This window comes from Anolis sagrei, chromosome 2, assembly GCF_037176765.1.
Source record: "Anolis sagrei isolate rAnoSag1 chromosome 2, rAnoSag1.mat, whole genome shotgun sequence".
NCBI lineage: Eukaryota > Metazoa > Chordata > Lepidosauria > Squamata > Dactyloidae > Anolis > Anolis sagrei.
In genome coordinates this window covers 297315890-297331419 of record NC_090022.1, presented here as the reverse complement: position 1 = coordinate 297331419, position 15530 = coordinate 297315890, and the positions used below count along the sequence as shown (strand labels likewise).

Below are 15530 nucleotides of genomic sequence, written 5' to 3'. Positions count from 1 at the left end.
AGAGACTGCAAGTCGCTTCTGGTGTGAGAGAATTGGCCGTCGGCAAGGACGTTGCCCAGGGGACGCCCAGATGATTTGATGTTTTTATCATCCTTGTGGGAGGCTTCTCTCATGTCCCCCGCATGAGGAGCTGGAGCTGATAGAGGGAGCTCATCTGCCTCTCCCTGGATTTGAACCTGCGACCTGTCGGTCTTCAGTCCTGCCGGCACAGGGGTTTAACCCACTGTGCTACCGGGGGCTCCTATTTGGAAACTGACCATCAGTAACAAAAGAGGAAGGACAGCAGAATTCAAGAGGGTGGTGATGAATAAATGTAATGAACACATGCTCATGTAACAGTAGAATACATTAAAATGTATAAAATTTAGTCAGAACCAATATTTAAAAAGCAGTAAAACATAGCAGGACAGGCTAACTTGCTCAAAATACCAGAGCAAACCAAAAACCGTCCACCTATTAATGCTTTTACATAATAAAGTTATATAATGATTCAGTGGAGCGGGAGTGGGGAGCCATGTGACAGTTGGTCCTGTGCAAATGTTAAGAGAGATGAGCCTTGTATTTCCTCTCGCATTGCTGCAACCAGTTGGGACTGTCAGTGGATCAGATAAAGAGAAACAGAGAGACGATCAGACTCCACTGATGTATTTTATCATTTCTTCCGGAGCATTCAGGCCACAATAAGTACATTTACAGTGTTCTGAGGGTGGGACTAGAGGGCTGAGTGGTGCTGAGAGATCCAAAGTATGATACTGGCCAGAAACATTCATAGAGTTGGACGAGACCACAGGGGTCATCCAGTTCAACCCCCTGAGCAATCATGTAAGAAGATATGGGTATATCAAAATACTGGAATATTAACCTATACATTTTGCTTGCCTCAAGGGTAGTTCCATAGAAATAAACTGAAAAGGATTATTCTGTTGCATTTGCAAATGTAATGAGGATTGGCATATTAATGTATGTGATGTGTCAAGATCTCTAGAGTAGGGACTGTATCTGTTGTGTGCTTTCAAGTCATTTCCAACTTAAGAAGACCTTACAGTGAATCTGGGGCTGAAGGTGTGTGACTTGCCTAGGTTTACACAGTGGGCTTTCATAGCTGAGCAGCGAGTCATAGGCCAATATTTTAACCATTACACCACGCTGACTGTCCCTATTCCAGACCATATCTCTCCCAATGGCCTCTGCTAATGGATTGGAGTTTATGAATGCATTTCCCCATTCACGTATAGACAGTGGTGTGGATCAGTGGTTCCTGATTTTCAGTTCTTCAGATGTTTGAGTCTTCAGCTTCCAGAATTCTTGAAAGTTGGCCAAGTTTTTTTTGTCTTGTCAGGAAACTGCAAGTCGTTTCTGGTATGAGAGAATTGGCCGTCTGCAAGGACGTTGCCCAGGGGATGCATGGATGATTTGATGTTTTATCATCCTTGTGGGAGGCTTCTCTCATGTCCCCGCATGAGGAGCTGGAGCTGATAGAGGGAGCTCATCCTCCTCTGCCCGGATTCGAACCTGCGACCTGTCGGTCTTCAGACCTGCCACTGCACCACCGGGGGCTCCCAGTTGGCCAAGTTGACCAGGGGTTATGGGAGTTGAAGTCCAAAATGTCCAGAGGTATGGCTCTTACCTCTGAGTTGCCTTAATATACTCATGTATAAATTTAGAAATTTTAGTCCAAAAATCAACCGCAAAACCCTGGTTCTATTTATCCGTGCGTCATTGTGCGTGCCGTACTTTAACTCCTATCAAAAAAGGAACCATCCCTTTCTCTGAGGCCTCTTCTACACTGCCATATAAAATCCAGATTATTTGCTTTGAACTGGATTATATGAGTTAACACCCAACATTTATCATTGAGAGTACAGCTTCTTTTTCATTAAGAAAAAAAAACCCACTGCAATTGTTACATTTGTACTACACTACCATATGGTCCCCATATCAACTGGCCTGGTATTCACAGTTTCATACCTTTGACAAAATATGCTTACTCTCTAAGCATTTTCTAGGCCCTCCAGTGTGACTATATGATAGTCTGGGGGTGGAAGGCCTTCATTTAATAGGTTTCCTTATTTGGAGTTTTGCTTATCCACACACAGTCTGGGCACACATTCCTTTTGGATACTGGGGGCCATTCTGTATTGGCAGAGGATTATTGGTTTAGTGTTAATAGCAGGTTTCCCTCAAGTTTTCTTAGAGAACATTACATTTGCCCAAATGATAGATGTTTGATGGGACAGATTGTGGGCTGGCAGAGTCATGGTCAGACTGGAGTTGTGGGTGATTAAGTGTTAAAAGGAAAAATCAGGTTGGATCAATGCTAGAATAATCTTTTGTCTCTTGCAGCTTGTTTGTATTGGTACTTTGGAATCTGGCATTGGTGACATTTTCTGTTGGCAGCCTGCCTGTGTTTTTAAATGTTTTTAAATGCTAGATAGGAAAACTCTACTAATTATGAGAAAAGGAGGTGATGAAACGGTGTCTTCATTCTGCATATAGGCTGCCAGCAGGGCAGAGCACGTATCTCATAACGTTTCCGGGCAGCTGTTACAAGTCTCTTTAAATCTAAGCAACTTGCTTTCCTTTGTTTTGATCTGTAATTACTGGAGCAGCAGGCAGCCTGATGAAAAGCCCAGCAGAGAAAAGGCTAAATTGGAGATTCGGCTTCCCTTGGGCTTTACCCTGTTGCTGAAGTCTGATAATGGTCATCATTACACTTGTTAAAAACAAGAATTGCATCTCTTACGAGATGGATTGGTTGGAACCGAGGCCATTTGAATCATTAATTTAAGTCGGGAGAAAACCCTGGTAGTCTTCACATATCTCTTAAATAATACCACAAATCTCCTCACTAAATTAAAATAGTTGGTGATGAACATAGTTCTTAATACCCATTGCCTCTGTCAAACTGATGGAGTGAGAGGAGCACCGATGGAATTAGACCATCACAGTTATATAAACAAGTAACAACCATAATAGATATTATGTAGATGTACTTGCAAAATAAAAGATTTACTTTTATCATATTTTGTAACTAAATTTACATAAAATCTGCTATGCTTTTTGTTAGTCATTCATCTGTTTTAGGTGGTCTGTGTGGTTGAGATGCTTCTCTTTTGTGTTTGTAAGAAAGAAAGGAATTATATCACATGGACAAACACAACAATGTTTATATTGCATTTTAGACAAATGTTATCTTGCAGTGCTATCCACCCTGTCTGTTTGCTTCCTCATGAAGTATCATTACTTCAGTCCTATAAACGAAATGGAAGCTCCAGACTTTCAAAAGTTGATGATTTAGCCTGGATGGAGTCACTTTGTGAGATAAAAAATTGAAATGAATGCTCTTGTTGGATTGGTATATAACACCTTGGTCACATTCAGGACCCATGGTGAGCCAAGGTCCATCTGAATCCTGACTTATAGAGGAATAACTTTGGTGCTTCTGCTTGCAGTAGGATTAGCTAAACAAACTGCTGATTTCCCCAAGACAAATGAATGCCATGGCAACTGGCACGCTGGTTTGTTTTTCTTCTTGATAAGCTAGAATTTTAGTTGATGGTTTTAGCGTCCCTAGGAACTACAAGAAAGTACAGTAGCAGCTCCTGGTCCTTTGTGTGCTCTAATTGTCTTAAGGCAGGTTCTTGTACTGAGTCAAACAGGGGGAGCAAAAAGTCCACTGGCCTTTGAGTTGTGGGAGAAAGATAAATCTCTGACTTTCTTTCTGTTCTCAGTTCACCGGATTGCTTAGTCATTCCATGCATATGTAAGAGGTGGAAAGTATTTTTCCATGCATATATAAGAGCTGGAAAGTGTAGTTCAATGCCAGTCTGAGTCCCTCTATGGAGGTGAGAAGATCGGGATATAAAAGTTTTAAATAAATAAATGCACCTGTTGGATTTCTTACATTGAGTTTGGAGGTCGGATTTGATGGGCCATGGAACCCCTTCCAACTCTGATTCGGTGAATGCATTTGCGATATCCATAATAGATGGCCTTTCAGCCTCTGCTTGGATACTCTGCAAAAAAGTGTGCACTGCATTCTGCTGTCAAAAAGTTCTGACCAGTAGCAGATTTCTCCTTACCTTTACCTGAAAGCTGGTTCCCCAAAGTTTCTATCTGTTAGTTCTAGTCCTGCCCTCTGAAGCAACAGTGGCAGGTCTGCTCCATCCCTTGCATGGGAGCTCTTCAGATCTGTGGAAGCTGATATTAAAACCACTGTTTTTGTTTCTTTGAGCTCCCCTAGTCCTTTCACATAGAGCCGAAAAGGGACCACAAGAGCTATCCAGTCTGACCTCCTTCTGCCATGCAAGAATACATAATCAAAGCCCTCCTAACAGATGGTTATCCAGCATTTGCTTAAAAACCTCAGAAAGAGACTCTTGCCTCTTATTCTTAGGTTACCAGACCACAGAGTCATATTGAGGGACCTGTTTCCACAGTTCTGCTTATCCACATCTGACACAACATATATCCTTTTTAGGAATTTTCTAGGTCCTCCAAATTATTCTATAGTACATTTCTGTTGGACATTATCATGAAGTTGATCTGGAGGATCTTGCAAATTCCTCAGTGGATACCTTTAGGAATTTCCCAAATCCTCTGGTGTGACTCTGGTATGGAAAGGAGATTCCACCTGAACATGAGGAAGAACTTCCTAACTGTGAGAGCTGTTTAGCAGTGGAACTCTCTGCCCCGGAATGTGGTGGAGATGCTTTCTTTTAAACAGAGGTTGGATAGCCATCTGTTGGGGGTGCTTTGAATGTGATTTTCCTGCTTCTTGGCCAGGGGTTGGACTGGATGACCCACAATGTCTCTTAGAATCATAGAATCATAGAATCAAAGAGTTGGAAGAGACCTCATGGGCCATCCAGTCCAACCCCCTGCCAGGAAGCAGGAATATTTCATTCAAATCACCCCTGACAGATGGCCATCCAGCCTCTGTTTAAAGCTTCCAAAGAAGGAGCCTCTACCACACTCCGGGGCAGAGAGTTCCACTGCTGAACGGCTCTCACAGTCAGGAAGTTTTTCCTCATGTTCAGATGGAATCTCTTTCCAATTCTGTAATCCTATGACTCTTGTCTGCCATTCTCAAAATGTGCTTTAGTTTGTCAGTTTGCATAGTTGCCTTCTTTAAAAAAGTTGGCAGTGGTTCTTCTAGATGTATCTATTTTTTAATTTAAATTGTATCCCGCTTTTATCCAGCACAGGGCACAAAATGTGGTCATTCTGTTGAGTGAAAATACTTTGTTTGTGAAGTGATACTTTGTTCCTGCTTTTTGTGGAAGTGCCATCTGTAGACAAGTATCTACTAGTAGTCTGCCCAGTTTGCTTTCCCCAAAACTGGGTAGAATCCAAAGAAATCAGGCACTCCCTTATCCCATTTGGATCTTTTTTGAAAATTGTAAAATATACTGCAATTGAGGCTGGTGACCCTGAACCCCCCCCCCCCCCCCCCCCCCGATACAGCAAGAGTGAGCAACCTGAAGCCTGTAGGTGTTTTGGGCAGCAACTTGTATGATACGAGTCCATCAGCCACACGGTTTGGGCTGATGGAAGCTAGAACCTAAAGAGTTTGGAGGAGGCTAACTTATCTGTCCCTGCATGACATGATTGGAGATAAACCCTAAGAATGTTTCTGTTTGTTTGTTTTTCTCTGGGTTGGAAGAAACATTGCCCGGCCCCAGCATTTCAAAGGAAGTACTTACTTACTTAGGCGATCTCGCGTAGTCCAAAGATGATGGTCCTCCAAGAGTGGTATCCTGGGGGTGGATCCATAGGTGGCTGTGGAGCCCTATTCTTGATCTGCATCTTCTCCCGCAGTGAGGGCATCGGTTTCCAGGTGGAAGGCAGTCTCGGTCGGGGTTGACTCGATGCGCCTTCCTCTTGGCACGTTTCTCTCTTTCGCCCTCCATTCGTGCCTCTTCAAATTTTGCAGCACTGCTGGTCACAGCTGACCTCCAGCTGGAGCGCTCAAGGGCCAGGGCTTCCCAGTTCTCAGTGTCTATGCCAGAGTTTTAAGGTTGGCTGTGAGCCCATCTTTAAAGCTCTTTTCCTGCCCACCAACATTCTGTTTTCCATTCTTGATTTTGGAGTAGAGCAAATGCTTTGGGAGACGGTGGTTGGGCATCGGACAACGTGGCCGATGCAGCAGAGTTGATGGCGGAGGACCATCCAGCAGAGGCTGGATGTCCATCTGTCAGGGGTGATTTGAATGCAATATTCCTGCTTCTTGGCAGGGGGTTGGACTGGATGGCCCATGAGGTCTCTTCCAACTCTTTGATTCTATGATTCTATGATTCTATGATCGCTTCAATGCTGGTGGTCTTTGTTTCTTCCAGCACGCTGATGTTTATCTGCCTGTCTTCCCAAGATATTTGAAGGATTTTTCAGAGACAACGCTGATGGAATCATTCCAGGATGTCCCGGTCCTCAAACACTCTCTACTTTATTCTGAAAAATGCTGCACTCGCAGAGCTCAGGCTGTATTGAATTTCGGTGTCAATGTTGACTTTTGTGGAGAGGTGGCTGCCAAGGTAGCGGAAATGGTCTGATTTCAGTAGATGAGGGTTTGAATCCCTGCTAAAACAAAGAGGTTGAGTGACCTTGGCTGGTTACACAGAGTTTTCTTTAGAAGAAGGCAATGGTAAACCTTCTTTGAATCATAAATATTGTCAGAGCTGAAGACCCATAACAAAGGACAAATATGTATATCTCATGATAGTTTGGTGCTATAGCTGAGGGGGTCTTGTGATATTATAATGTTCTTGTCCCAGATTTCTCCATCACCCCAATCATAGTAGTCATTTATAAGAATCTCACGTTGTTTTTGAGATTATTAAAAATACATGTGGTGGTTCATTATCTCAACCATTTAGCCAGTTTTAGGATATTTGATAGAAGCCAACCTTTCAACTGAGGTTGTTTTTAAGAGTTAATAACAGATGGTGATATACAGGAATACCTGTGTTGGTAGCTTCTCCCTAATTTGGATGGAACACTTCTCTCCCTGTCATCCAAAAAACTTCAAATGTTCAAGAACAAGGCAGACTTTTTGCTTTCACTTTCCTTGAATGACATTGCATCCAGTTTCTGAAGAAGTCGGGCCACCTGTCTATGTCCCAGGTATGACACCTGAAAGGCAGTAAAATATAAATAGAATTGCTTTGATACTTCAGACAGTACTTGGGTGTGAACTGACACATGTCCTGTATGTTATGGAAAATATATGTTTCAGTTCTTGCTTAACAAAGCTAGAAGAATAATGGTATGTTCCGGATTCAACACCATCTCATTTTTACAAGGTGGCACAAGAGTTCAGATTCTTTCCACAGATCTGGAGAAAATGCTTCTACTTCTCATTTATCAGTCCTAAATTTCTAGCTTATAAATTGAGTGTATACACAATTTTAACTTTCAGAGTGGCTTTTTTTTTAGTCTCTGACTCATTTGCTGGATGACCTTTCCTTGCCCAATGTCCAGTCAAAGTTCAGATCGCAGGCTGTGAGGGCTATTTCACTGACCTGTTTTTGTTTTGTAGTTCCCTACCATTGCAAAAGAAACACCATATCCATAACCATAAGACATATCTGAGGCAACCTGTGGGTCAGTCCGACTCACTCTGCCACCTCCTCTTGTTTCCTGTTGGTCTTTAGAAGTAGGAGCTGGTGCTGTAAAATGCATTTCTAGGATTTATTTTCACCACGTTTGATCTCCAGAGTTCTCTGCTTCTGGCAGATGATTAGGGAGGATTGTCCTGGCTGATCAGCTGGTGTTTTCTTCATATTGGCAAAACCTTTTTGAAACAGGTTTTTGGGAACTGTTTTTAAATAACAGACTATTAATGAGACACCATACTCTTTTTTGACTATACTGTTTTTCACTGCATTTTAATTTTTAAATATGTTTTAATTTGCTTTTAGTGTTATTGAAAGATTAATTCTATTTTCATTATACATTTTTGTAATGTTTTATTTGTACAGTTTTGAGCATGGTGTATTGATCTTGCTTGGGCAAAGATGTTAGTTTTCATCTGTGAGATGTTGGAACATATGTCTACATAGAATGAAATACAGCAAATTGCTGACCTATATGGAAAGGGGGATGCTGCATAGACACATAAAAGAAAAGGGGAGAGGACCTTTCCCTAGTTCCCTATGGACAGAAGGGCAGCCCAGACTGTTCACACTCCTCTCTTGGTGTCTTAACTATAATTATCTCAGTTCCTATGTTGTGTGCATATATGATTCTTGTTCTAGACCAGGCTGCACAACTTATGGCCTCCAGTTGTTTTGTCTTCCAGCTCTCAGAAACTCTAGCTAGCTCATCCAATGGCCAGGAATTCTGGGAGTTGGAGGCCAAATCAGCTGGAGAGCCACAGGTTGTGCAAGCCTGGTCTGGAGTGCTTTATATATTCACCCTCTTTGGAGAAGTCAGCTTTGTCATGCTAAAGAAATAGGAAGAATAAGGGAGAGTAAGGTGGACAAAGTGATTGCTGCACTTGACATGATGAACTTGATTAAACAACTCTTGAGGACTTGATTAAAAATGTTTGAAAAGCAAGAGATGACAGGTGTGGAAATAAACCGGAACTGATAAAGCTAGTATTTATGATGTTGCCTTTGCTGGACTCCTGAAATCAGCCATTAGATCCCTGTCTTCTGGCAGGAAAAGCAAGTCCAAGGGTCAGGGTGCTGAAGATGAAGGGCGGTAATTTTGCTTTCTCACTAACAATTCTTATGTGTTTGTTTTGGGGATTTCTGGAGGAGTTGCCGAAGCTTTCCTGGTACTACTTTCAGATCCTCTTTCTCAGTGGAGTGTGTTTGTGGGGGAGGTACTTTCAAAACAACTGGAAGTTTTCCTGATCTTATCTGTTCAATCTCTAGGAGTTTCCACAGAGAGGAATTTTAGAGCAAGACACCTGCTAAAGGGCCCAAAAACGGAAATAAGAGCGAAGCCACCTGCCGCTGCTGCTCCCCTCCCAATGGATGCCTTCAAGAACTCTGGAGAAGTGCCTGGAGAGCAGGTCAGTGACAGAAACAGAAGGGGAAAGGGTCATCTAAACCCAGACTTGGAAGCTGAGTTCCAGGTAAATGCTGCAAGATTAAAGACTGATTCCATTAAATGCTACGAGATCTGTTTCTGAATAAATATGATTCTGTCTTTAGGATTGCTCTGCAAATGAGAGTTGGTAGTGGTGCTGTTCTCCTACAGCTGAAATTGGGCTGTATCCATGTGGCTTTGAATCCTTTTTAGTCTGTTGCTGCGGCAGGGAATGATTTTATGTAAATCAAATTGATCAAATCATTTCTTTGAAGGGCTCAGTCTTAATAGTTTCAGTCATAGTGGGTATTTCAGTAGGACTACAGGCTGTGTATCCTTAATCCAAAATGCTGAATTTTGGATTTTTTCAGACTTATCTATGTATGCAATGAGATATCATGGAGATGGGAACTAGGTTTAAACATGAAATTCATTCATCTTTCTTATACACTTTTTCTGAAGGTAATTTTACACACACATTTTAAATAATTTTGTGCAGGAAACATAGTTGGAGTGCACTGAAGCATTAGAAATCAAAGGTGTCACTGTCTCAGCCACTTGTGTGGACAGCTTTAGATTATGGAGTATTTTGGACTTTGAGATAAAGGATGCTCAGTTTGTACATTATTGTTTGATATCGCCTCATTGCACATTCAGACATGAAGACTTTGCCAGGTGATTGATAGACACTACACCATTACTCTGAACTGTTTTCAAATTAATTTTCAGTTCCTCCAAAACTGGGATCTCTTGTATTTCAAGCTGGACTCTTTCTCCTTGTTCAGGTCTACTCCATATTCAGATATCCTCTGTTTGTTACTGCCTCATTTGCAGCATGTAGAGAGCGGCAGGGCAGAGAGGGGGAGAGATTGTACTTCCACTGTGCCACCTGCACAATAGGACTGATCAGGTTATCTCCCATCTCCAAAAGCTTCTGTTCACATATTCATTGAATATAATTACATGTTGTATAATTAGTATGCATGATGATATCTTTGAGCTAGATTCGTTTCCTTCCTAATAGTTTTAGAGTAATGTTGGAATGAATCTTATTTAAATACATAAAGCTGATTTTACTTAATTTTTCTTTGAAGTAATGGATGCTAGACAGTCAGCATGGTGCAGTGTTTTGAGCATTGGACTAGGACTTTGGAGACCAGGGTTCAGATCCCTTTCCAACCATAGAAACCCACTGAGGGACCTTGGGTGAGTCACACTCCCTCATCCTCAGAGCAAGGCTCAGGCAATCTTCCTTTGAACAAAACTTGCCAGGAAGCACTGAACTAAAGATCACATGGTATATGCTCAGTTGGTTTGAAGGAGCTCCAAAGGTTTCTGATCTTAGTGTAGGTAGGGCCTTTCTTCTGAAATAAATAGCCCTCAGCACATGTATACCACTTAGCATTCAAACACTGTCTTTGTGTGTGTGTGTGTGTGTATTGAGAGAGAGAGAGAGAGAAAATTCATTACAGTCACCTAGTCAGTATTGGCCTAAGAAGCAGTGTATCAAGATTAGGCATGGGCAAACTTTGGCCATCCAGGTGTTTTTGACTTCAACTTTCACAATAAGAGCCAGTAGGCTGTTAGGAATTATGGGAGTTATAGCCCAATACACCTGAAAGGCCAAAATTTTCCCATGCCTGATCTATAGCAGTGCTTCTTAAACTATCTGATGTGGATCCCATTCATCTCAAGAGAAAGGTGGTATACAAATTAAATAAATGGAACATGTGTGCATGTGTGTTATGGTTATTTTGGTCCTTTGCACCTGCAAGGCATAGAAAGAGCAGCTTGGTGAAGGTAGAGGTGAATTTTGGCTCTTTTGTGGCCCTGCGGTTGGGATATTTTAGTGGATGGCTTTCCCCTTTCAACCCTTTATCCTGGACTGTGATAGTTGTGATAACTTTTGGCTGCTTATCTTTTTAGTTGCTGTTGGGTGCTTCTGCTTACAAACAGTATCTTGTTAATCTAAAATATTTTCCCTTGATACCGTATATATGTGTGCATGTGTCTGTTGGCTGAGCTACTTTCTACGTTTAGATGGGGCTTGCAAGAGTTGGATGGGTTCTGACTCCATGGAAGGTCTGGCTGAGTGTGGGTCTCTTTATCTGCCACACATTGTTCCAGCTGTCATGGCTGAGAACTCCTCTACCTGTTAGCTTCCATTACCAACTTAATCAGTTTTGATTGGTAGTAGCTGTGCATGTCTTTTTTGTTTACATATGCATCTCATACGCCTAAATCAGGATAATGGGTTCGATTTCTATGAATCTGTGCTCTGTGTGTACATGTTGATGAGCTGTTGGTGTGCAAGCCTACTCTGGGAATCTGCTGATGAGTTACCAGTCTCTTCCTTCAGTTGATGAATCCTTCTCTGCTGTGGGGAGTGCCCCTTGCGTTGCTTTGGGACAGGTTGCCTGGGCTCATCCTTCTCTGCAAACAATGCTTTCCTGCATGGTTGTGATCAAAGGAGTTCTGTGGTTTCAATTACATTTCCCCATGGTTTTGGGCAGCTGCTGCTTCCTAAAAGTATCTGCGTGGATTGTTCGCCGAGAGAGACCTTCACCTGGTAGGTGAGCCTCTTAGAGCATCCATTCCGATTGAAGCCCTGTGAACCTAGGTGCCTGCAAACCAAGCTTCGAGCACCTCCATCAAGCCTGGCGGGGAGCCTCCGTCTGGCACAAATGTCGTTGTCTTTGAAAGGAGTTGTCATCCTTTGAAAAGTGCAGGGAAAGTTTGAGTGGATATGACCTGCAGCTGTTAAGTGGAAGTGCTTTGAGTGAAAAGCTAGTTTAAATTAAACACAAATCAAAAGGTTTGAACGAAGCTCTCTCATGCCTGGGGTTGCGAAAAAAACATCACTCAGTACAGGTTGATCACTGCTATCCATTTGAAAGACGGCTCGAAATAATAATTTTGTTAGCTTTTGAAGACTTCTTTGAAAGGCGCAGCTGAACTCAGAAGGGCATGTTGTCTTGGTAATTTCTAGCCACAACTCCCAATCAGCCTTCTCAAGGAGGCCGCATGGTGTGCACACAAGAGATGGGGATCGTTTGTTCGCTCTTTGTACAAGCTGTTTTTTAATTGTGCCACAGGCCTCGGTTGGCAAGGTGTTGGAAGTTCTTTGGAGAAACAAAAAATCTCATATTGTCAGCCTTGGGCATGTTTACAGCAGCACCCTAGGCGTAGTGGTGGCCCCATTGCGTTGAAAGACTCAGCGCATGAGAGGGCATGCTCCAGAATCGCTAAGAAATATCCCCTTTTAGTACAGTGATGTTCTGAGTGGAACATGACTCTTTTTGAGACAGAAGGGGTGTCTTATCTAACTGGGAAGCCTGTACGTTCAAGGACATACGTTGGCCCATAGATTCAGAACTTACTAGTCAACATCCTCCATTGCATATGTGTGCTGTAAGTTGCACATAAGTAGTTAAGTGGAGGTTCCATTGCACTATCCTTCTGCTGAACATTGATGCTGACAAGCCATTGTGTCCCTGCTGTTTGCTTGCTTATTGTCCCACTAGCCGTCCCCTGCCACGTGTTGCTGTGGCCCAGTCTGGTGCTCTGGAAAATAAAGTAATGAGAAAGTGTTTGTTTCTAATATATGTAATTTCTTTATGTTTGTGGGTAAACAGTATTTGATTATGTTTTCTTGCCTTGGTGAAGGGGGTTGGACTGGATGGCCTTAAGTATTTTCTATTGGTCATAGGGGTTCTGTGTGGGAAGTTTGCCCCAATTCTGTTGTTCGTGGGGTTCAAAATGCTCTTTGATTGTAGGTGAACTATAAATCCCAGTAACTACAACTCCCAAATGTCAAGGTCTATTTCCCCCAAACTCCATCTGTGTTCCTAGTTGGGCATATGGAATATTCATGCCAAGTTTGGACCAGATCCATCATTGTTTGAGTCCACAGTGCTCTCTGGATGTAGATGTACTACAACTCCCAAACTCAATGTCAGTGCCCACCAAACTCTTCTAGTATTTTCTGTTGGTCATGGGAGTCCTGTTTGCCACGTTTCGTTCAATTCCATCATTTCGTTCAATTCCATCACCAACTTCATTGGTGAAGTTCAGAATGCTCTTTGATTGTAGGTGAACTATAAATCCCAGCAACTACAACTCCCAAATGACAAACTCAATTTTTTGAGTGATGGTCACCCCTTGGGTTAGTAGGTGTCTTGTGGCCAAATTTGACGGCAATTTGTCCAGTGGTTTTTGAGTTATGTTAATCCCACAAATGAACGTTACATTTTTATTTATGTAGAAGATGGTGCAGTTGAGATGGCACAGTACCTCATTCTGCAAAGTGCAGTAAATGAAGTATTATATCGAAGGCACTGGCTAGTACTTAAACCCTTTCTAAATATAAGCAGCTTTTTGATTAGGAAACTCCAAATAGAGTAGACCCATGTAGGTAGTTGATGAATGCTGAGTCAACTTGTAAGTCAATCCAACTGATCAGAATGCAGGCCTTGGTGAGAACAGTTGCATTGGTGGAACTCTGGAAAATGTAATCATGAACTGAGTAATCCATCATGCAATTACGGATATAAAATAATTAACACATTATGTATGACACGAAGAGAACTCCAACTAATAGGTTTGGATCCTGTCTGCTTTTGGGGCTAAAAGAGATGGTTGGACAAGACTTTTGAGAGCAACTATTCTAGATCCTGAATATCATGGCTGGTATTTTCTCCCATGATTGTCTCAAATCTCTGTTCCCTTTGAAACAGCTATTGTAGGGTGAGGAAGAACGGCTTCTCTGCTCTTTCGGAGTCCCAGGTGTACTCGAAGAGCAGGGAGGTGTGTTATGGCATTCTCTGCTGTACCTAGGCCAGAGCACGGAATCAAGTGGGTGGGTATGATTTTGCTCTAGATGCATGCAGTTTGGATTCTTTGGACAAATCAGAGAGACCGATGGCCAGGTGAGGTCTGGAATCTAAGGAATGTACCTTCTTGTGTGGGAGGCCCTTCTCTCGGTCCCGCCTGCCTCACAGGCACGTCTGGCGGGGACGAGAGAGCGGGCCTTCTCGGTGGTGGCCCCCCGGCTGTGGAACACCCTCCCTGTTGAAGTTAGACAGGCGCCCTCCTTGTTGGCCTTTCGTAGGAGCCTGAAAACATGGCTCTTCGAGCAGGCCTTCAACTGAGAGTATCTTGAACGACACTGGAATGGACTAGGATTATGAAATTGGCTATGACCCCAGGACCTGACGAAGCGGATTTTTTAGTATAAGTATTTGTCATGTTGTATTGTCTGGTTTGTACTGTCTAGATTTATTGTACACTGTCCTTTTTTGTTGCTGTTCACCGCCCCGAGTCGCCCTCGGGCTGAGAGGGGCGGTCAATAAATGCAAAAAATAAATAAATAAATAAATAAATAAGTTAGTGACCTCCTGCTTTCCTTTTCAGTTTTTTAATTGACTACACCTCTGTGTGGCCACCCAGTCGTGTGGGTTCGTATACAGAGATGCGATCACATACAGGATGGTAAAACATCCTGGCATCCCCTGAGCAATGTCCTTGCAGATGGCCAATTCCCTCATACCAGAAGTGACTTGCAGTTTCTCAAGTCGCTCCTGACACGGGGAAAAAAACAAAACTAGTTTGTATTGGAGTGTGTGTGTGTTTTTAACTCTTTCCACTGTTTTCCATTGTCATGAAACATTTGGTACCTGCATGACAGTTATTGCTCATACAGGTTGAGCATCCCTGATAAGAAATCTGAAATGTCCCAAAATTGTCCAAATGCATGACTAAAATACCAAGGCCTTTGCTCTCTGAGAGCTTGTTGTACACAGACCTTGCTGTATGCATACAATTATTAAAATACTTTGTATAATATGACCTTCGGGCTATGTCTGTGTATTTACTGATTTGGCATTTAGACTTGGGTTCTGTCTCTGAGATATCTCATTAGGAATATGCAAATATTCCAAAGTCTGAAATTTAAAGCGTTTCTGATCCCAAGCATTTTGGATAAGGAAGACTCAACTTGTAGTGCCCTCCCTCCCCGAGCTGTAGAGAGTGGATTACCCTTCTTTGGAGTGTGGTTGAGTCTCCTCTGGAGGTTTCTAAATCAAGATTGGATGGCCATCTGCTGGGACTGTTTTGATTGTGGATTCTTGCTAGGCAGAAGTGGGTTGGTCAGGATGGCCCTTGAGGGTCTCTGTATGATTGTATGATCTTAATAGTACTGATGGGCATGAATTTTCAATGTGCCTCCTCCCTCCCCCCCTTCTTTCCGAGTGCATTGTTCACCCTTCCGACATGGTGTGATTCACATCCTGATTGTACTCACATGCTGGTGACAATCTAGAAAGGGAAAAAAGGAAAACAACAGATACATAAACTTCATGATCCATTTAACATAGCATAAATTACAAGGAAAGTGATTCTACCTAAACATTAGGAAGAGCTTTTTTCCTGCAAGAACCGTGGGATGGCCTGCCATAAAACCCAGTACTTGATCCCAGATTATCTGCTTTGAA

At 42.5% G+C, this 15530-nt stretch overlaps 1 protein-coding gene across 4 annotated transcripts in view; it reads left to right on the top strand.

The window, feature by feature from the left end:
- Positions 1-15530, top strand: part of KIAA1328 (KIAA1328 ortholog) — a 311883-nt gene that overhangs the window by 6314 nt on the left and 290039 nt on the right. The window contains exons 2-3 of one of the 4 annotated variants that reach the window (XM_067464675.1): positions 7087-7122; positions 8883-9022. In XM_067464675.1, coding sequence (XP_067320776.1) covers positions 7087-7122; positions 8883-9022 — 176 coding nt within the window. Of the gene's footprint in view, positions 1-1544; positions 1615-7086; positions 7123-8882; positions 9086-15530 lie in introns of those variants that run through there. The other 3 variants (XM_067464674.1, XM_067464676.1, XM_060761184.2) reach the window with 3 other exon arrangements.